We start from the raw sequence: 23,360 nt of genomic DNA, 5'->3' as shown, positions 1-23,360 counted from the left end.
GGCATTGGCAAAAAGTGGGTTTACAGCTGTGAGTACATGACACTCAGTTTATTCTTGTATTATTATTTATGTATTAATTATTGTATTATTAATTTTCATTACTTGTCTTATTATTTTTGTAATTATTTAGTATCCTTACTTATGATTTCTCTTTTAGAATATGATGGCTGGTAATTTAACCAACAACCAATGAAAGTAAATACTTAAACCAAACTTACTTTTGCCCACCCCTATATATTGCCATCCATTGGGATACTGATAATCCACTGATTTTATTCAGATTTCTCCAGCTCTACTTGTATTCATTTGTGTGAGAGTATGTGTCCCTCTCTCTTCTCTCTTTCTAATCAATGGGAATGACTTTTTTTTTTTGGTATTTTTCTGAAGTTGGAAATGGGGAGGCAGTCAGAGATCTGCATGTGCCAGACCGGGATCTACCCGGCATGCCCACCTGGAGGTGATGCTCCGCCCATCTGGGGCATCGCTTTGTTGCATCCAGAGCCATCCCAGTGCCTGAGGCAGAGGCCACAGAGCCATCCCCAGCGCCCAGGCCAACTTTGCTCCAATGGAGCCTTGGCTGCGGGAGGAGAAGAGAGAGACAGAAAGGAAGGAGAAGGGGAGGGGTGGAGAAGCAGATGGGCGCTTCTCCTGTGTGCCCTGGCCGAAAATCGAACCCAGGACTCCTGCATGCCAGGCCGATGCTCTACCACTGAGCCAACCGGCCAGGGCCGGGGAATGATTTTTAATTAAAAAAACTTTTTAAACCAAGGGTTTAAATAGAAAACAAATGTAAAGTTTGTGTCAAAATACTCTATTTGTTCTGAATCTACCCTGGACACAATGAGTAACTGCCACACAAGTGATGTAATGAAATGTTGTAGGTCACGTTGTTACTGAAACACCTGGACTGTTAAGAAAAGGCCTGTAGAGTAATTAATTGCTTGAGTTCGTTTGGCTTAAATTTTCTCATAAGAACACACTAACTTCTTAGAAAAACTATTTCCTGGTTTCTATAAACAACTTTCTATTACTTTATATTTAAAAATTATACTTTGGCAAAACGACTTGAAGAAGAGAGACTAACTGTTGAAGGAAAAGCTTTATAGAACACTAACGCTGCTGGAAACGAAACCGAAGTCAAAGTAAATGACAGCTTGGAACATGTAGTGTAACTGACCTTATTTTCTAGTTGTCCTTCATCTTATCACTAAGTAATCACAAGTCCCATCCTTCCTCTGTACAAATTTTACTTTCCTGTACTGTTAGTGTGAGTTACAAAGTAACTGCTACAATACTCCAGAAAGCCTAGTCACACAGCAGCAAATCAGAAGCTACAGGAAATAGCTTGAGAAAGTTCCATAATGCTGTTAGCCTTCTGAATCAGCGAGAACAGTGCTGTAAGGTTTTCTCAACACTGATTTACCTGCCCTAACTATAAAGGTGAATATGAATTGGTTAGAATGTATTTGCCACTGTGAATTTAAAATATGCATCCTGAGTCCTAAGAGCCCTCCTGAGGATCCAAGCAAGGATACTCACTTGCATAGACTTTAAGGACTTATTCTTGGCCTTCAAATCTCCACCCGAAAGCATTTTAAGTACCCCAAACACCAGGTAAGCACTAATTCCCAGAAGCAGAAAAGCAGGGGCTCTAATGAAACTGCCATTTTTCTCTACAGCAAGAAAAAGCAGTAGGGATACCTAGTAATCTACTGCAATATAAAGATCATATCTTCTCTATCCAAATGATGAAGGGAATGTAGTCAGAGCAGCTATTATCTTATAAGTTTTCAAATACAAAATATATTTCCTAATCAAAGGATTGTAACACCACAAAGAGGCATCTTTCAGAAAGATTGTTCCAACGGTCATAAAAATAATAATGGGAGGCAGTTATTATGATTTTTTATTTAACTCCCTGGTTATCAAATATCTAGCATGTACCATGTATTGACATACGCACTAGAAATACAGCAAACAAAACAGGAAAAGTCTCTGCTCTTATAAAACTGTCACGCTAAAAAAATAAAAAATAAATAACATAGTACTAGAAAGAAAAACCAGAGGACCATTCATTACTACATATTTTCCCTGAGCAGTAGTACTCTTTTATGCCTGTTGTCTTGGTGGAAATATTTAAAGCATACTCTTTTACTCTCCAAGTATCCTGGTGTAGAAAATATAGTAACTCTAAAGATAATGAGATAGAGAGATATTGACCAAAAGGTGATGCTATTCTAGATAAACTGGTGAGAAAAGGCTTCTTATTACAATGATAAATTTGAGCAGTGACTGGAAAGAAGCGAGGAAGCAAGCATTACATTTATCTGTATCAACAGCTTTTCAGGCAGTGTATTTGTAGCAATTTACTCTCTCTCTCTCTCTCTCTCAGTGTATGTGTGTGTGTGTGTGTGTGTGTAGAAGAGAATCTAAACCTTCAGTGAGAAAGGATGATTATCCAGTTTTAGCAAAGAAGTAGAACATTTTTATTCTTTCTTGCTTAAAAATGCTTCCCAGGTTATAGTTTTAGTTATAACTAATTTTATTTTAGTAAATTCCAGGATTAAAACCATCTCCTAAAAGAAAATACCTTCTTTGTGAGTGTAAAATACAGCTATTATGCCTTTAATTTCATTGGCACTTAATATCATTCTATATCATAAATATATACTTCCCTAGCATCTCGGGTGATTCTGGGCCTCTGGAGTTTCCTTAGAGGTGTTCTCCGATAGTAACAATGGTGATAACACACTGCCAACAGTAACAATGGTACATTTTTAAGTGTTTACGGTGAGCCAAGGGCGTTGTAAGCACTTTATCTGAGGTTACTCAATGACTACTTATCAGACTGTCTAATAAAGGAAATCCTAGAATCTTCTTGAGCAATTGGACCATGCTTAATTTGCTTTCGGATAACATGTTCTTACTTAATGAATTTTAGATTTTAGACAGGCAGACAGACAAGCATACATTAGTTTTATATGTTACACAATGGGAAATGACATACATGACTCACAATTCCTGTAGAGAATAGGTAAGTGAAAATTCTGGAAACATCCACATTGATTCAGTGTTTCCTTACTTGAAATATTTCCCTTTCCTTTCTTCCTTTCCTTTATTCTTTAAAAAGGGACTTTCTTTTTTTAAAAAAAATACTTTCTTTATTCATTTTAGACAGGGAAGAGAGAGAGAGAGAGAAGGGGGGGGAAGAACAGGAAGCATCAACTCCCCTATGTGCCTTGACCAGGCAAGCCCAGGGTTCTGAACCAGCGACCTCAGCGTTCCAGGTTGACACTTTATCCACTGTGCCACCGCAGCTCAGGCCCTTTACTTTCATGACATAAAGCCTACCTCTTTCTCTGGGCTCAGTTTTATACTTTATTTAAAGGGGCTGCTTCTACCTTCACTCTATGTTTGAAGGCTGGTACCAATGAAGCCTTACTGTAGGGACAACAACAAGCTTCTCCACACATTCATCCTCTTTTGTCCCCTTCCACTAGAGACCTACGTGGTTCTAACAAAGGTAAGAGATGTACCAACTGAAACAAAGGCACACGTGTGCAAGCTCAGCCAACAGCATGCTACAACCCCATCCTACTGTGGTTAGAACAAATCTAAAGACCTGATGAAAGTTACGGAACACAGACCTTTATTTGTAAAGTATGATAAAAAGATGTGAGGCCTGTAACCGCTGTAATTTCATTATCATGAATTTTGACTACCATAAACAAGGTTAAGATTGAGGAAGATATAGCAATTATAAATGTATAAGCAATTAAAACAGAGACAGAGAATAAATATATCAGTCTGAGTCCAATTAGGAGAGAGACACAATATAGGGAAAGTTAATATAAAGAACTATTAACTACAAGGGAGGTTAAAGTAGTGAGGGATAGTCTAGGAAGATGTAAAGAGAACTTAAGCATAGAAATAGCAGAAAGAAGGAGCAGCTTAGTCCTAGGGCTCAGCCCGAGCACCCAAGGAAGAGCTTGCCCCAAGCTCTCCTCCTCAGTGCTGAGATCCAGAACTTGTAGAGAGAGCACAGCCTTGGCTCACTGAGAGAGAGAAAAGCTGCTCTAGAGCCAGGCCAGTAGAACTTACTGGAAATCTGCCTTCTGGAACTTGCCACAGTCATCCCCCTTGGGTGCCAAGGAGGTGCCTCATCAGGGGCACTTCACAACAAAACCACTCGTGGGGACAGTTACGGAAAGCCGCTGTTCACTGTGTATGGCAATATCTGGGTACCAGAGAGGCTGCAAGAGCTAGGGACGTCTGGTCCTGGAAAACAAACAGGCACAATGCGAGCCTGCCAAGGAGGCGCAGCCACATCTGGAAGCAAACTCTCCCTCTACAGTCACTCCGGGGTCCACTACACCAGCGGGAAAGAAATAGTTAAAGGGCTCAGATAAGTTTCCACAGATCAGGCAGGAAGACCGAATTGGAATTGTGGGGTAATCAATCAATAACCAGCACATTTTATAAAGCAAAAACTGATATAAATGAAAGGAGAAACAGAAAATTCAATAATTATAGCTGAATATTTGAATCCCTTCTCTCAGTACAGGAATTGATAAAACAACCAGACCTTCCCTAACCCCCAAGAAATAAAATCAGCAAAAAATATAAGGCTTGAACATTACTAAATAACTCGACCAAGTGATAGAAATAGATTGACAGAGAATAGTTCAACTGAAAAGAACAAAATACTCATCCTTTTCAAATGCATTTGGAATATTTTCATGCATAGACCTTAGGATAGGCCATAAATGAGTCTCAATAAATTTAAAAGGATTGAAATCCTACAACATAGACTCTCTAACCACAACAGAATTAAATTAGAAACCAAGATTATAAAGAAATATAGAGCCTGACCAGGCGGTGGCGCAGTGGATTGAGCGGTGGACTGGGATGCAGAGGACCCAGATTCGAGACCCCGAGGTCGCCAGCTTGAGTGCGGGCTCATCTGGTTTGAGCAAAAGCTACCAGCTTGGACCCAAGGTTGCTGGCTCGAGCAAGGGGTTACTCGGTCTGCTGAAGGCCCGTGGTCAAGGCACATATGAGAAATCAATGAACAACTAAGGTGTCGCAACGAAAAACTGATAATTGATGCTTCTCATCTCTCTTTGTTCCTGTCTGTCCCTATCTATCCCTCTCTCTGATTCTCTCTCTGTCCCTGTAAAAAAATATATATATATCAACAACAAAAACCCTACCTGAACAAAAAATAAGTTTAGCAGGCTCAAAGTTCAATATAAACACATAAAATCAATTTTATTTCTATAGGCTAGCAAATAAGAATTCAAAATAAAATTTTAAATGCAATTCTATTCACAATAGTATGAAAAAATAAAATACAAATAAATTTAACAAAGGAAATGCATAACCTGTATACTGAAAACTACAAAATATTGCTCAGAGAAATTAACAATTGGCTAAAAAAAGTGGACACTATGATCATAGATAAGAGATATGATAGTTTATGAAGGCAGCTCTCCCAAAATTTATCTCTAGATTTAACATTATTTCTACCAACATTATTCCAATTCAATACTCTTTCTGTCAAATTTGCATCAAGCACTTAAGCAGAAATTGACAGGCTGACTCTAAGAGAGCCATAAGATGAATGGAACAGACGATGGTGTCCCGAAGTAACCCCTCACATTTAGAGTCCACTGGTTTTCAGTAAAGGTGCAAAGGCAATTAAATAGAGAAACGGGTTGTTTCTTTGGCAAATGATGTAGGGACAACAGTATAGCCATCCAACAAAAGAAAGGGGGAGGGAGGGAGGGAGGGGCGCAAGGAGGGAGGGAGGAAGGGAGGAAAGAGGGAGGGAAGATAGGAGAAAGGGAGAAAAGAAGTGAGGGAGGAAATGAGGGAGGGAGGAAAGAAGAGAAGGAGGAAGGGAAGGAGGGAGGAAGGACGGACCTAGACCATTAACATTCATGATACACAAAAATTAACTCAAAATGGATCTTAATGTAAGGAATAAAACTATAAGAGCTCTAGATGAAAGATGGAGAAAAATTAGTGACGTTGGCTTAAACAAAAACTTATTTCATAGATATGACACCAAACACATGATCCTCAAAAGAAAAAAAAAGTAATGGTTGGCCTTCAAAACTTCTTCCTTAAAAGACACCACTAAGAGAATAAAAAGATAAGCCACAGACTGGGAGAAAATATTTATAAATCATATATCTGATACAAGACTAATATTTAGAATTATTTTATAAAAAGAAGAAAACCTTCTAACTCAGTGGGATATGTCACCCAATTCAAAAATTGGCAAAAGATTTGAATAAGCATTTTACAAGAAAAGATGTGGTTTACCTAACTACCACATGGAAAGATGCTCAACATCATTCAATCATTATTGAAATACAAGATAGCTCTATACACCCACCAAAATAGCTATATTCTAAAAGACTGAGAGTCTAGGAAATGATGTGGAAAACTGAAACCTTTATACATTGCTGGTGGGAATAAAAATGGTACAATGACTTTGGAAAACCTGTTGACAGTTTCTTAAAAAGTAAAACACACAGTTAGCATTCAACCAAGCATATAGCCATAAATTTATAGCAACATTGTTCATGATAGCCAAAAACTAGAAGCAATCTAATGTCCATCCAAATTTCCATAACATAGAAATAATGTTAAATCTAAAGGTAAGTTTTGGGAGAACTGCCTTCAAAATCTCTGAACTATGAACACTGGGTGCCCTAGCATTTTTGTAGATTACCTTTAGTTTCTCTCAGCAGTGTTTTGGAGATTTTGGTAGAGAAAAAAAGTCCCATACAATAAAATAATAATATTATTCATCATTAAAAAGGAATGAATGAACTACTAATACATAAAACAACATGGATAAACCTCAGAAAGATTATTCTAAGTGAAAGAAGACACACAAAAAAACCTCTACTTTATATTAACCTATTTATGTGAAATTTCTAGAAAAGGCAAATACAGAGAGACAGGAAAAAATCCATGGTTCCTGGGACCTGGGAGTGGGCACAGGGAATGACTGCAAAACACATCAGGGAACATCTGCAGTGATGGAAATGTTCTAAATTAGATTGCAATCATGGTTTGCAACTGTTTAAATTTTCTAGAAGCCATTTACCTGAAGTGTCAATGGTAAATTTTGTGAGATGCAAACTATACCTCACAAAAACTGTTACAGTAAGGAAAGGAGAAAAGAACAGTCCTGCCTTTCCTATAAGAACTGTATTTCATGGTAACCAAATTGCTGATAAAGAAAAAAATTTTATAGAAAAATTCCAGCTAATAAATACAGAAAGAATGACAATGTTATTTTAAAACATCACACTTTGTAACTTGTAATGAAAAGATGGATCTCAACAAATGTTAAAGCTATTAGGTGAAAGGATGATGAGGAACTTTAAATGGCGGAATCCAGCTGCCGCTGCCTAGAGCCAAATGATGAAGCTTAACATCAGTAAACCTAAGACAATCAGACACTATATGCCACTTGATATGATGCCACCGTTAGTACAAATCACCAACTATGAAGGATTCTTGCCAAAAAATAAAATAAGCCTGAATCTAATCTACCCTCCAGATCTCATTTCAAGTTACATAATACAAGTAATAAACAAGCTAACTAGCAATTTAAGGAAGCAATTAGCCAAATCCAAATTGTAGGTCATTCTAAAGGACCAGGTTCCTCTAATAAATTAACAGTATTAAAAAAACTATTACAGAAGAAACATAGGTGCTAAACAAGCATACACAATGTGTGAACCACACCTTGACTAGATCCTGATTTTAGCTAACCAATCGTAAAAAGCCATTTTGGTGACAACTGGGGAAATCTACATAATGGCTAAGAATTTGTTGTTATTAGGACTTATATTAATTTTTTCAGGTGTGAAACTAGCATGGTGGTTATATATTTGTAAATATATGTGTGTATAAATATATTTAAGTATTTATCAGTGAGGTCATGCCAGGGTATTTATAATGAAATAATGTATGTATAAAATTAACTATTCCAACAAATTTTTTTTTGTATTTTTCTGAAGTGAGAAGAAGGGAGGCAGAGAGACAGACTCCCACATGTGCCCGACTGGGAGCCACCCAACCTACCCACTAGGGGGCAGTGCTCTGCCCATCTGGGGTGTTGCTCCATTGCAACTGGAGCCATTTTAGCACTGAGGCGGAGGCCATGGAGCCATCCTCAGTGCCCGGGCCAATTTTGCTCCAATGGAGCCTTGACTGCAGGAGGAGACGAGAAAGATAGAGAAGAAAAAGAGGGAGAAGGGTGGAGAAGCAGGTGGACACTTCTCCTGTATGCCCTGGCCAGAAATTGAACCCGGGACTTCCACACGCTGGGCCGACAGTCTACCACTGAGCCAACTGGCTAGGGTCCAACAATTTTTTAAGAGGCAAAGTGAACATGTAATAATATTGGCAATATAATAAACATTGTTTAAGCTGGGTAATAGGTATATGGGACTTCAACATTCTCTCCTCTTTACTTTTACAGTGTTTTTAATTTTTCATATTAATAAGGTTAAGGTACAATGAAAGATTGCAAAACCAAGAAAAAAATATAGAAGAAAAAGGTGCCCGAAGCTCACAAAAGAGGTCAGGGATAAAGAATGATGCAGAAGCCATCAGAAGATAGGTAATATAAAGCCAAGTCTTTGGAGAGTATATAAGGAAAGAGTAGAAACTAACAAAAAAGAGGTCAAAGAAGTGAGGCCAGAATACTCATATTTAAAGCTAGGGTAGAGAAAGATAAATTTCAGAAAGATACCAAAAAGTAGAATGTCAGTGATGGGAGAGGAGACCTGAAGAAAAACTGAATCAGGAAAATTAAAGCATTAAAAATTCTAAATAATGATAACTAAGTATTCTTTTTAGAGCCACAAAATTTCAAATCAAATGGAATTGGATTTACTTTATATATGTTTTTTTTATTTTTCAATTACTGTCGATATACAATATTATATTAGTTTCCGGTGTATTTCCAGTGATTAGACATTAAATAACTTACTAAGTGATCATCCCAATAAATCTAGTGCCCGCCTGGCACCATACCTAGTTATTACACTATTGACTATGTCCCCTGTGCTGTACTTGGCATTCCCATGACTATTCTGTAACTACCAGTTTGTACTGCTTATCCCTTCACCTTTTCTCCCAGCTCCAGACACCCCTTTCCACCGGGCAACAGTTAAAATGTGCTCTGTATCTGTGAGTCTGTTTCTGTTCTGCTTGTTCATTTTGTTTTTTAGATTCAATTGTTGATAGATATGTAGTTTTATAACAAGAATTTCAGAATGATGAAATAATAGTCTTTCTACTTTCTAAGACACACAATTTCCCAGATACTATGTAAAATGTTCAGGAAATATTAAGTCGTATACCCACTGGCACCAAAATGCCACTTAACTCGTCTGCCAGAGTGAAAGACAGAATACCAAGTGACAGAACAGCTATAAAAAAAGAAGATATTGTCACAGGCCATAAGAACCCTCTAGGGAAGAGTCTCTAAACTATAAATTCCGTGAATGTAAGACAATGAACCAGCGCAGTCCCTCCCTTTGTGCCCAGATTCTAGTGTGGTGCCAGGTTCCACGTGTCTGCATTGCTAGATTCCCAGTGGGGAGACAATTGACATTAACGGTGCCCAATATTGTTGACCTTTCAATTCACAGTTAAATATTAGACAAATCTGGTGGTCCCTGATCCCTTTCTAACTACAAGGATAAACAACAGAGCTTTTCATTTAGTACCCAGAGCTCAAATAACTTATTCCCAAGTGTATAGCTTTGCATTGCTGCTCTCACAAATAGTTGTACCTTTTTATAGTTGAGTCCTAGTACTTTGAAGAATTTACTGTTATCCACAGCCTTGAAAAGTCTCTTTCAAATAATTTATTAACTTTTAATGTAATACAAAATGCAAAACATATATTTTAAATTACCATTACATCAGCCTGCTATTATTTCCTCTCTGGATTTGCAATACACTAAGAGTAAAGACATATTTTTGACTACAGGGCAAAGTACAACTTAATGTGACCCTCTGTTCTTACATCACAAACAATCTGCATTATCTCAATAAAAAGTTCCAGTAAGTCTTTCTGCTTTTCAAAGACCAGCCTCTCAGCAGCACATCTATTGTTTTTAAATTTTTTATTTTATTTATTCATTTTTAGAGAGGAGGGGGGGAGAGAGAGAGAGAGAGAGAGAGAGAGAAGGGGGGAAGGAGCTGGAAGCATCAACTTCCATATGTGCCTTGACCAGGCAAGCCCAGGGTTTCGAACCGGCGACCTCAGCATTTCCAGGTCGATGCTTTATCCACTGCGCCACCACAGGTCAGGCCACATCTATTGTTTTTATTATTATTACTTTATGTATATTCTGAAATTCCAAAAAAAATAGTGCTCAAGATCTTTTAAATTCTTATTAAACCCAGTTTAACTTTTATCTAATTCAGAATTAAAGAGCACAATTCTAAAGTGTCATAGAAGCAGGGAGTAAAAGTTAAAAAACTTACATTCAAGTTGTGCAACCACATCTCCAGGGTCTATAGCTTCAGGGAACACCTGGAGTGGGAGAACGGAGAGGGAAGCAGGATGGAGAAGAGGAGGTGAAAGGAACATAAATATTATATATAACATAGTCTTTGTTTTTTCCTCTTGTTCCCAAAATCCCTTTCCCAGCCAAAGAAACTTTTGACATTACTGAGATCTATCACATCCTGTTTCCAGGGTTCACTATGGAAGATTTTACAAACAAACAAACATTATAGCTGGTTCTGCCCCTTCTCTCCAATTTCATCTGCTAGCATTCTTCCCTTGGTTTTGATACCATGATTGTACTGTTCCTTCAACTTATCAAGCTTATTTCTAACAAGAAGCCTTTATATTTGCTATTCCTCTGCCTAGAAAGCTTTCCCTCAGACCTTCAAATAACTGACACTGTCCCATAATTCAGGCTCAGCTTATACATAAGTGCCTTTTCTGGTTACCCTTTAAAATAGACAGTCCCCTTAATCCTTCAGTCCATCTCTGTCCCTTACCCTCCCTTTATTCTCTTCAAAACACTTATCACTATCTAAAATTATATTATTTATGTGTGTGGTTAATTATTATCTGTTTCTCACAATAAAATGAAAACTCCAAGAGGGGAAAGATGTTTGTCTACCCAGTACTTAAAAAGTGCATGGAACAGAACAGGTACTGGGTAATTGTGGAGAAAAGGTAGAAGGAAGGAAGGAAGGAAGGAAGGAAGGGAGGGAGGGAGGGAGGAAAATAAAGTAAGAAATTTTATAAGTGAGAAATATGATTGGTAATAACCAAAAGCAGCAGCTTTAAGGGGAAAAAGAAAAAAGGCTTATAGAAAGAAATATTAGAAGACCGCCACACACACAAGAAAAGACCTATTCTTACATATTAATATCTCCTCTCTATTTTCTATGAAAATGATTATTTAGAATTCAAGGTGCTATATTTTACATAAATTCCACTATGATAATTTTAGAAATAAGTGGATCCATCACAAAAAAGAGGCAATTGATTTGATATATAATATAATGTATATATATTTTCAAGCCTCCAATTTATGTGAAAAATCTTCCTTTAAATTAAATCAAAATACATAGTCAGCAATAATAATTTGGGTTCTTGGATTTTATTCAAAATTTGGAACCACTTTCACTTTTTGTTTGCTAATTTTACCATGAGATTTGAACTCACCTTTTCAAACACCATTCTGGCATTGAAGACCAATGGAAAAGTGGCTGGGACACATTGTGTCTTTTTGTATTGGCCAAACACACAGATGCTAAGATAGATTTCCTCCTTGTCTTTCAGCACCACTCCTGGACAAGTTACCTGAATGACAGATAGGTAGATAAATGTAACTGCTTTATGAGTTCACTGATTGGTCCTGCTAAAATGACTTATAAAACATTACATTAAAAAATCGGCTAAACTAATAAAAAACGTAAAAATAAAAAGATAGAGATTCTAGCATTTACAGAGTTAAAGGAAATACCTTTTATATAATAACTTCCATCCCTCCAAGAAATCTATGATTTTCCATTTGGTTATTTGCACCACATTTGAAACTCTCTGTACCGGCTCTTAGGATAGACACTAATAGTTTTTTACACAGTCAGCCTTAGGCGCCCACTCTGTGCTGAATGCTGACATAAACTTATTCAGCATCATTTAATCACAAAGGATTAAGGATCAGCAGAAATACAGCACTATACTGTAAGACAAAAATAATACTGAAAAAGAGCACAAACCCACCTTGTATTACTTATATAGCAGTCTATATACACCTTCATCAAAAGCAAGATGACAAAGTTTCAGAGCAAGTGAACTGTAAGTTTCTACCCCAATAAAATATTTTTAAAATATAAAATTGCACTTAACTATCCTTGTGGTTGACAGAAAGTATAGTCCTAAAATGTGGAGTTTCTAAAAAATACACAGCAGTCTCTCCAGTCGCTGCCGTATTTCATTGTCAGTGATCAGACATGCCCAACAGGCTCTCGAAGAACTGAATCTATTACACAACACCTCCTGATAACAGAATCAATGTACATTTTTTATTGTTCTTTGAACGTACACATTACTTTCTTGCCTTGCATTTTTCCATTATCTGGAGTACTACTCCATTCCATCTTCTCACTTACTTCCACCACCTGCCAAGGTTCATATCCACCACTATTCCCTACAAAAAACATTTTTTCTTGATTCACCACTATCATATCTAATTCAGATATTTATTATGAATTTACTACATGCAAGTAAATACACTTTAGATTCCCAAAACATTTTGTAGTTCTCTTAAGGTCCAATTGTCGTCACCATGCATTTTAATTAAGTGGATACATCTCACCTCTTTTACTTGACTATACATTCCCTGAGGATAGAAATTTTATCTTCCTCATCAATGTATCTAAAAACACCAACTCTCAGTAGTAATAGAAAGCTTAGAGATTATCTACTATGGCTTTTGAGTTTTTATATATGAAAGCAACAGATCCATAAGAAAGAATAGGTGATTTACTTACTTAAAACCACACAGTAAATGAGTCAACACAATACATTCAAAGTGCTTAGAACAGTGCCTGACAGAGCATTTATTCAGTACTAGCTTTCATTGTTACACTGAAAACCATTATCTGCCGTATTAATACTGATAGCATTTAATAAATGAATAAGACTTCATGTCCCTTTATACACAGCAGTAAAATTACTTCCTCTGCCAGATATTTTTTAGTCTTACACTATTTTCCACTTTGTTCTAGTATGTTCCCTACTGATTACTAAAATCAAGGTGCTCAAGAAATCTCATTCTGTTCCATCAGGTTGCTTCTCTGCCTCATTAAAACCAAAACTGTCTTAGAGTCCCTCAAATCTGTGTTTTCCAATGTAGTAGTTGATAGCCACTTATGCCTATGGATGTGGCTATTTCAAATTGAAATAGGTTATTCTTTGTAAAATACAAATGTAACTATCTCATTAATAACTTTTACATTAATTATATTTTAAAGGATATTTTTAATACGTTGGTTAAAAAATATATTGTTAAAATTAACTCATCAGCCCTGGTTGGGTGGCTCAGTAAATAAAGCATCAAGCCGGCACACCAGGAGTCGTGGGTTTGAACCCTGGTCAGGGCACATAGGCGAAGCACTCAGTGAGTACACAATTAAATGGAACAAATAAGTAAAACAATGAGTTAATGCTTCTCTCTTTCAAATGAATGGACAAATTTTTAAAACAATTTATTTCTTTTAACTTTTTTACTATAGCTAGTATAAAAATTTTAAATTATACAGTGTGTCCATAAAGTCATGGTGCACTTTTGACTGGTCACAGGAAAGCAACAAAAGACGATAGAAATGTGAAATCTGCACCAAATAAAAGGAAAACTCTCCCAGTTTCATACCTATTCAGTGCAGTTGGATGTGGGCTCACGCACAGATTTTTTAGGGCTCCTTAGGTAGCTATCCCGTATAGCCTCTACCGACTCGTCACTGACTGATGGCCTACCAGAACGGGGTTTCTCCACCAAACTGCCGGTTTCCTTCAACTGCTTATCCCACCGAGTAATGTTATTCCTATGTGGTGGCGCTTCGTTATAAACGCGTCGATATTCACGTTGCACTTTGGTCATGGATTCTAATCTAGCAAGCCACAGAACACACTGAACTTTCCTCTATACCATCCACATCTCGACTGGCATGGCCATGGGCTGCTCCGCTGTATACACAGTGTTACGTCATCACCTGCGCATGCGCACATGCTGCCACATCATCCTACAGAAACTGGGAAGGTTTTCCTTTTATTTGGTGATTTCACATTTCTATCATCTTTCGTTGCTTTCCTGTGACCGGTCAAAAGTGCACCATGACTTGATGGACACATTGTATATATATTTGTGACACACACTGTATTTTTTAAATTAATTTTAATGGGATGACATTGATAAATCAGGGTACATATGTTCAGAGAAAACATCTCCAGGTTATTTTGACATTTGATTATGTTACATACCCATCACCCAAAGTCAAATTGTCTTCCGTCACCTTCTATCTGGTTTTCTTTGTGCCCCTCCCCCCCAACCACCACCCTCTTATCCATGTCTCTGAGTCTTATTTTCATGTCCCACCTATGTATGTAATCATATAGTTCTTAGTTTTTTCTGATTTACTTATTTCACTCAGTATAATGTTATCAAGGTCCATCCATGTTGTAAATGATCCAATGTCATCATTTCTTATGGCTGAGTAATATTCCATAGTATATATATACCAAACCAAAGCTATTTAATCCACTTGTCTACTGATGGACATTGGAGCTGTTTCCAGATCTTCACTATTGTGAATAATGCTGCCATAAACATGGGGGTACATTTCTCCTTTTGAAACAATGCTATGGTGCTCTTGGGATATATTCCTAAAAGTGGGATAGCTGGGTCAAAAGGCAGTTCGATTTTTAATTTTCTAAGGAATCTCCATACTGTTTTCCACAGTGGCTGCACCAGTCTACATTCCCACCATCAGTGCAGGAGGGTTCCCTTTTCTCCACATCCTCACCAGCACTTATTCTGTGTTGTTTTATTGATGAGCGCCATTCTGACTAGGACACACACTATATTTCTATTGGATACTGATGTTTTAATTGTCCTCAGTGAAAACTATTGTGTCTCTTTCCAATTTGTAATATATGCAAGAAGCCATGACTTTTTTCTCATCCATAATTCTACAAATTCTACCATCGTTTAAAGGAATAGCCAGCATCTTTCCAAAAAGAAAACAAAAAAAGGGGGGGGGTGTTAAAGGGTTAAAGTAAATCAGGCAGAATAAACAGAAAATAAATAGTAAAGTGGTTGACTTAAACCAATTCTTGGATACTTTCATAAAAGTAAATATTCTAAGCATTCTAATTAAAATGCAGAAATTGTCAGATTGGATAAAAAAGCAAGACACAATATGCTGTCTCTGCAAAATACCTACTTAAAAAAATAAAATAAAACCCCAAACAAAGTACTTTCAAAATGGTAAAATAACTCCGAAAAGCAGCCCCTCAATAAAAGTAATGGGAACACTACCAAAATATGTCAAAATTAACTTTTTAGACCTTTAAAATTAACCTGAGGCTAAAGGCAATCTAAGGAATATTAATTCAAGAAAAAATACTTGAATTATGGTAAAGGTAATAATATTGTGGTTTTTCAGCATCCTCTATGTCCAATCCTTTCTACTCAGGTCTTCTGTAGGCTTGAAAATCAAAACCCTTACACTTACGGTACCCATGAAACCAGTAGGCAAAGCCACTGGAGGAGAACAAAGTCAGAGCCACCGAAAAACCCCATCCCCAGGGAAGTGCTGTTGTTTCACCTGTCTCACAGTACCATGGAAACCCCCATTTTACAGGGCTTCTCTTTATTTGACCTAAATCAGCAGAGCTTACTTATGACAAACAGCCTTCTCCTTCAAAGTGTTTGTCAAAAACAATCAGTAGCAATTATTTAACATCACAGATGCCCGAAGCAAGGATCACAATGGGGCAAACAATGAACTAGGCAAAACATTTAAAAGGCAAAGCTTGAGAATCATGTGTGGGTGTGTATGTGTGTGAGTGTGCGTAGTGGGGTGGTAACTATGAAATGTCTTGGCAATTTAGAAAGCCATGCACATGTGCAGGGCAGTGCACATGACCCTGAATTACCTAAGGGAGCCTTAATCTCTCACCTAAGGTTGACCATGAGGTTTTAGGCAAGTTAGAAGTGAAGACTAAGAGTTGTAAACTTTCTGCTGGGACATAGAAAGCATACCTCAACTTGCACAGACAGATCCTCAGCAGAGGCTGAGATACTTAGGGGTATAAGGCTTTTAAGATATATAAATCCAATCATTAGTGAGCCATGAAGCGGAGACTTTGGTGGCTATACACAACAAAGAATACAAACTTTAGTTCAGGAAAGTAATGAAACAAACAAAAAGAAACAACAGCAGTAATGAACAACAGTAAACCCTGAGAAACAGGGGGAATCTGATTTATAGAATTCAAAATTATATTATTTAAAATGTCCAGGTTTCAGTAAAAATTATAATATGCAAGGAAACAAGAATATAAGCCACATACTGAGAAAAATCAGTCAATAGAAACTCTCCTTTAGAAAGCCCAGAAATTGGGCTTACTAAACAAAGACTTTAACTCATTACAAATATGTAAAAAGGACTAAAAGAAACCTTGTCTAAAGATAAAAGGAAGGTATGGCAATATGGCAACAGTGTCCCAGCATATAGGAAATATCAGTAATAGATTTCTAAAATTAGTTTATTTTTTTTTTCCTTTTTTTTTTTTTTTTTATTTATTCATTTTAGACAGGAGAGGGAGAGACAGAGAGAGAGGAGAGACAGAGAGAGAGAAGGCGGAGGAGCTGGAAGCATCAACTCCCATATGTGCCTTGACCAGGCAAGCCCAGGGTTTCGAACTGGCAACCTCAGCATTTCCAGGCCGACGCTTTATCCACTGCGCCACCACAGGTCAGGCCTAAAATTAGTTTAAAAAGAGCCAAATAGAAATTCCAGAATTGAAAAGTACAAACTAAATTGAAAAATTCACTATAGAAACTCAAGAGCAGATATAAGCTAGCAAAAGAATAAATGAGCCTTAAAATGTGTCAATTAAGGTTGTACAGTCAGAGATACGGAAAGAAAAAAGAATAAAGAAAAATAAACAGACTTATTGGACACCATCAAGCACAGCAACATAGATATGAGGAGTGCCTGAGCAGGAGAGGAGAAAGGACCAAAAAGAATATGTGAAAAAATAATGAAGAAAAAAAACTATTAAATTTAAAGAAAACCCATCTACACATCCAGACAAGCTCAAAGAACTTCAAGTCACACACATCTCATCAAATAATCAAATTTTCAAAAGACAAAGATGAAGAAAGAATCTTGAAAGTAGCAAAAGAAAAGGATTCAGCAGATAAAAGAAATTCTCAATAGAATTAATGCTGATTTCTCATCAAAAGCATGAAGCCAGAAGAAAGTGATATGCCTTATTCAAAGTGCTACAAAACTTTCAAACAAGAATTCAGTATCTAGAAAACTTTTCCTTCAGAAAGGAATAAAAATTAAGACATACTCAGATAAGCAAAAACAGATATTGTATCATTAACAGAATTCCCCTACTAGAAATACTGAAGACACTCTTCCAAGTTGAAAAGACAGGGCACTAAACAGTAACTCATATCCACATGAAAAAATGAAGAACAGTAAGGTAGCTACATAGACCAATGTAAAATAGTAATGTATCTTTTCTCTCATTTCTCCATTCTTATTTATAATAAAATTTCATAAACCAATGATTATTAAACTATTTTATGGGCTTATATGTATAAAAATGTAATTTGGGTTTTTTTTTTTACACATTATTGCTTATTCCATTTGGGGAGAGATTATTTTTTATTTGTTGTTTGCTCTACAATGCTCTTATTTATTTTTAAAATAACAAATATTCTGCCTACTGTAAAAAAAAGACAAATTAGAAAATACTTTATATTGATATTTTATGAAAATGAAAACATATCAAAAGTTGTTAGATATAATTAAACCACTTCTAAAAAGGATATTAAGGTGTTAAATCTTAGCTTTTCCTTCAATTCTTTTTCTAAAGACATTGACAAAATTTAAGCCCCATTCATGATAAAAGCTCTCTGAAAACCAGTAATTAAAGAAAATTTCTTCAACTGATAAAGAATAGCTATAAAAATGCCTAGAGCGTCCAGGTTCATAACCCCCAGGTGGCCACTTGAACGCAGGCTCACCAGCTTGAGCACAGAGTCCCAACTTGAGCATGGGATCACAGACATGACCCCATGGCTGCTGGCTTGAGCCTAAGGTTGCTGGCTTGAGCAAGGGGTCACTGGCTCAGCTGAAGCCCCATGATCAAGGCACGTATGAGAGGAAATCAGTGAACAATTAAAATGTTACAAGTATGATTTGACACTTCTCATCTCCCTCTCTTCCTGTGTGTGTCTCTCCCTCACTTAAAAAAAATGGATAAAGAATTATTGCCTCCCAAAACAAAGATGAATTCTCATAAAGAAGTGAGATATAAAAAAGTTCATACTGAAGAGAGAAAGAGAGATTTCAAAGGTTCAAATACATTGTGACATAAGGCAAGATAGTGGTAACCTTCAGGAGGGAAAGGGGCAGATGGAGTGGATGGAAGGAATAGAATACAAGGGAGCAGGGGTCGGGAACCTATGGCTCGCGAGCCAGATGTGGCTCTTTTGATGGCTGCATCTGGCTCGCAGACAAATCTTTAATAAAAAATAATAATAATGTTAAAAATATAAAACATTCTCATGTATTACAATCCATTCATTTTCTACGCTTATGTTCATGGTTGCGGGTGGCTGGAGCCAATCACAGCTGCCGTCCGGGACAACACCAAATTTTTATTGGATAATGCGTAATGTACACGGGTCATTGTATGGCTCTCATAGAATTACATTTTAAAATATGTGGTGTTCATGGTTCTCTCAGCCAAAAAGCTTCCCGACCCCTGCAAGGGAGCAATTTGGGGTGCTGGTAATATTATAATTATTGATCTAGGTAGTGATTACACACTTAGGATTTGTGCACTTTATGATTGTAAGCTATAGGTCCATAAAAAGTTAATTTAAAAAGTCAATATATTCTTTGTCTACCAGCATAACAACAACAATAAAATAGAAAACGAAAAAGAATTACTAAAGAAAGCAAAACCAAAGTAAAACAACAAGCTTCAATTAAAAAATTTTAGAAATTTACATTACATATAACCAATAGATGTTAGCATCCAAAATATACTTAACAAGAAGAAAAAAAAAACCCTAATGTGTAATGGAGATGAACTGGCAATTAACAATAAAAGGAAAACTCTAGGACTGGAGACTGTGGAGTTACCTACACCACTGGAGTTATGCAACCAATAGCGACAGAACCAGAAAGTCTTCTCCCTTAGAGCCTTCCCAGGGAGTGTTGTCCTGACAATAACTTTGTTTTCCGCTGTTGGCCTCCAGAAATGTGACAGATTCAATTTCTGTTGTTTTAAGACACCAAGTTTATGGTAATTTGTTACAGAAGCCCTAGGAAACTAATACAATTCCCTAAGATTCAGTAGTTCCATTTTTAAATCTATTCCCTAGAGCACTGGGTCTTTATAAGATCCAAAACCACTTCTATTACAACAAATATCTTGAAATTTACCTATACATATATCTAAACCAAAACTGAAAAAATACAGAAATAATAATAAAAAATATATTGCTACAGGTAAATGCTCAGGCACGACTAAGCTAGAAGATATTTGCACCTGCAGGTTCTGAGGGGGAAAAATATACTTAACCACAAAGGGCTCCTGGGGGCTAACTGGGCTCAAATTTAAACACACACACACACACACACACACACACACACACACAAAACAGAGCCCACTGGCCATTTCTAAATGGAGGTGGGGAGTGGGGGAGGTCTCTCACACAAGCAACACTTCAGGGAGTAGCCTATATTAAACTGCCTGCCTGTAATGTATTCCTGTACTCTGAGCCACCCTACACTCTTTCCTGGAATTGCATTTCAACTGATAGGACTGAGACTTACCCTGTCCAATTAGAGCTGGGCAGCTAAACCCTAGTATTTTTACCCACCAATAGAACAGCTTCATTCTCACATCAGGACAGTGCTTTTTGGACTAATCAAACTGTGAGGATTGGGAGTTGTCATTTGCATGAGAATTGACAACTCAGGAACCAGCAGCAGGGACTTTTTTCTATAAAAATCAGCTTCCCTCTGGTTTATAGAGCACATAATCCCTTTCTTCCAAGTATGGAATACTTTACTTCTCCCATGTCTCTAGAGCAGAGAAGAGCAGAGAAGAGCAGAGCAGAGACTAAAGCAGGGTGGTGCTAGCAGGAGAAGGGCCATACCTGAGGCCTACCTCGCCCTAAGGCTGCCTCACAGCCATGTTGTTCCACAGCCGTCAGTTTCATAACTGAGCTATAACACTCGAGCCATCTCACAGTCCGGCTCTATCACAATTGAACCATTTGCACTGAATGAAGTTTCATTCTTCACTGTATCCCAAACTGGATTCCTGTTGAGAGTTAAATTGGTGCCAATGACCACTGGTTGACATACTATACACAGGATCTACATAAAACAGAAAGTTTCAAAAGCAAAATAACAATAACAGGGGTCACATTTTGTCAACTCAAACATAAGCAGTGATGCCATTAGTGTCATGATTTTTCAAAATAAGAATTCTTAGCAGAGCTCCAAACAAAGCACCCTACACTCTTTCCTCAATTTACATGGTAATTGTATTCCTGGAAAATTCACTGTATTGAGTTTGAGTTTATACATAAAACAAAATTAACTTCTAAATCTCCAACAATTATAAACTAGTTTTTTTGTTTCTGTTTTACGTGAGAGGTGGGAGATAGTGAGACACACTTCCACATGCGCCCTGACCGGGTTCCATCCAGCAACACCATCTGGGGCCAATGCTCAAGTACCAAGCTATTTTTAGCACCTGACACAGTAGTGCTCCAACAGAGCCATCCTCAGTGCCTGGGGCCACTCTTGAACCAATTGAGCCATTGGCTGCAGGAGTGGAAGAGTGAGAAAAGTGGGAGAGTGAGGAGAGAAGAGGCAGATAGTCACTTCTCCTGTGTGTCCTGACCAGGAATCAAACCTGGGATGTCCATACACTGGGCTGATGCTCTATCCACTGAGCCACCAGCCAGGGCTGAAAAAAGTACTTTTTCATATCACAGATGTTTCAAATATTAAAAGTGTAAGTAAGGGGAAATATAATTCTTTACTGCTCTTTAAAAACAAGTTACTTGGCATATCATTTCATTCTACAAAGATTCATTGAAAAAAGTCACACTTTCTTCCTAGCAATATATTTTCTCTCAAGTCATATGGCTCTGTTGAGCAACACAAAATGTTGAGATTACCACTAATACAAGACTCTTGCCAAAATAAACATGGAGTGGAAGAGGGGAGAGAAGAATGGAGTGCCATACTTTAAATAGGCAAGTGCAGATAAAACATTTCATTTGTAGTTTCTAGGAATGGGGGAACAAATTAAATGTCACAATAAAAAATTCAAACAATAACACAATGTGAGATAGTCTATATCTGAACCCCGGGCTCTTCAAAAGGTAATGTGCACAAAAAGATTTTTACAGAAATGAATATTTAGAGTAGATTTATCCATTGGCAACCACAAGCTGGTAACAATCCAAATAATCATCAATAAAGAAAATGGATAAACATGTTACAATATGCACATACAATAGAATACTACTCCACAACCTAAAGAAACAAACTACTAAAAAACACAGCAACAAACATGGATGAATCTCAAAAATATGCTGACCAAAAGAGGTCTACACAAAATATGACACACTGCATGGTTCCATTCAATATTAAGTTGAAGTATTAGCAAACTACAGTGACAAATCAGAATTCCTCAGCATGGGGTCTAAAGGGCCATAAGGGAACTTCCTGGGGGTGATGGAAGTGTTCTAAATCTTGATCTGAGCACTGGTTACATGAATTTATCTAAATCCACTGGTGGGGCTGGAGAGATAATGTCATGGGAATGAAAAAGTAGAACTGTTCTATATTAAAATGGACTAAAAAGACCTAACAAGAAAATGCAACATGAAAACTTTTGCATGAATGGATCATGGTTTTAAAAAATTAGCTACGCAATTCATTTTTGAGACTAGGGAACTTGAATATGAACAAGATATTAAAAAATTATTACTAAATTCTTCAGTGTGTGATAATGGTTTTGTGGTTATGTAGAAAAATGCCCTTATTTTTAAAAGATGTATACTAAAGTATTTGGGAGTGGAATATCATGATATCGATAATTTACTTGAAAATTTTGGGCAAAGTAATATATATTATATATATGCCTATACAGATGTACAGATAAATCAAATTAATGTATACAGGTCATGGGATATAGTTATTCATTGTACTATTCTTCCAACTACTTTGCATGTCTGAAAATGTCAATAAAATGTTGAGAGGAAAGGAAGATGCTATCTTTTATAGATATAGAGTGATCCTCAGGGTATATTAAGGGCAAAAAAAAAGCAAAGTGCAGGATAGCTTACTACCTGTTGTTCAAGAAACAAAAGTAAAAAGAATAGAGAGGGTTATTGTATATGTATGTTTACCTATTTGGTTATATTATATATTCAAAAGGAAATACTAGATGAATAAATCAAAATTAAAAATGAATAAAAATGGTTACCAATAGCAGATGAGTATAGTTGGGAAATAGGTTTGAACAGGGCTAAAATAGAAATTTAATACATCACTTTATATAAATTGAGAAGAAAATTCTAAATTAAAAAGATGTTAATTAATATCTATAGTCACATAATTCCTCTAGTCATCAAACTTGTTAAATTTGTACAGTTATTAATGGACTTGTGTGCTCCCTTTGAGCATCTGAGCTATTTAACAGGACTTGTGCTGGTCAGAAGACTTAATATCTTGTTTCAGACATGCCCCTTAAAAGTTGTGCAACCCTAAAAAAATAGTCATGCCATACCTCTGTGATTTTTCTCACCTGTAAAAAGGAATAAATCCAATGAGATTTATTAGAAATGTAAAATTCGATGATTCATGTTAGGTGAAAAAAAAAATTTAACAGAAATGTTTCCACCTGCACAATTTCTTAAACCTCCATGAACAACAGGACTCCATTCTACCGTCATTCACATCCTGTAGTGCAATTTACACCGCGGAGAAAAATAGTGAAATGAAATTCG

At 36.8% G+C, this 23,360-nt stretch overlaps 1 protein-coding gene across 6 annotated transcripts in view; it reads right to left on the bottom strand.

Annotated features, from left to right (window-relative positions):
* Positions 1–23,360, bottom strand: part of SPATA6 (spermatogenesis associated 6) — a 107,479-nt gene that overhangs the window by 82,284 nt on the left and 1,835 nt on the right. For 2 of the 6 annotated variants that reach the window (XM_066269242.1, XM_066269246.1), the window contains exons 1-3: positions 20,487–20,628; positions 11,732–11,869; positions 10,531–10,579 (exon numbers count right to left, since the gene is read on the bottom strand). In XM_066269242.1, the coding sequence (XP_066125339.1) occupies positions 10,531–10,579; positions 11,732–11,869; positions 20,487–20,549 (250 nt within the window). In that variant the 5' untranslated portion in view covers positions 20,550–20,628. Of the gene's footprint in view, positions 1–10,530; positions 10,580–11,731; positions 11,870–20,486; positions 20,632–23,158; positions 23,291–23,360 lie in introns of those variants that run through there. The other 4 variants (XM_066269247.1, XM_066269244.1, XM_066269241.1 and 1 more) reach the window with 4 other exon arrangements.

Source organism: Saccopteryx bilineata, chromosome 3 (assembly GCF_036850765.1).
Source record: "Saccopteryx bilineata isolate mSacBil1 chromosome 3, mSacBil1_pri_phased_curated, whole genome shotgun sequence".
NCBI classification, from domain to species: Eukaryota; Metazoa; Chordata; class Mammalia; order Chiroptera; family Emballonuridae; genus Saccopteryx; species Saccopteryx bilineata.
The sequence above is the reverse complement of the archived record's forward strand: the minus strand, read 5'-3'. Positions and strand labels throughout refer to the sequence as shown.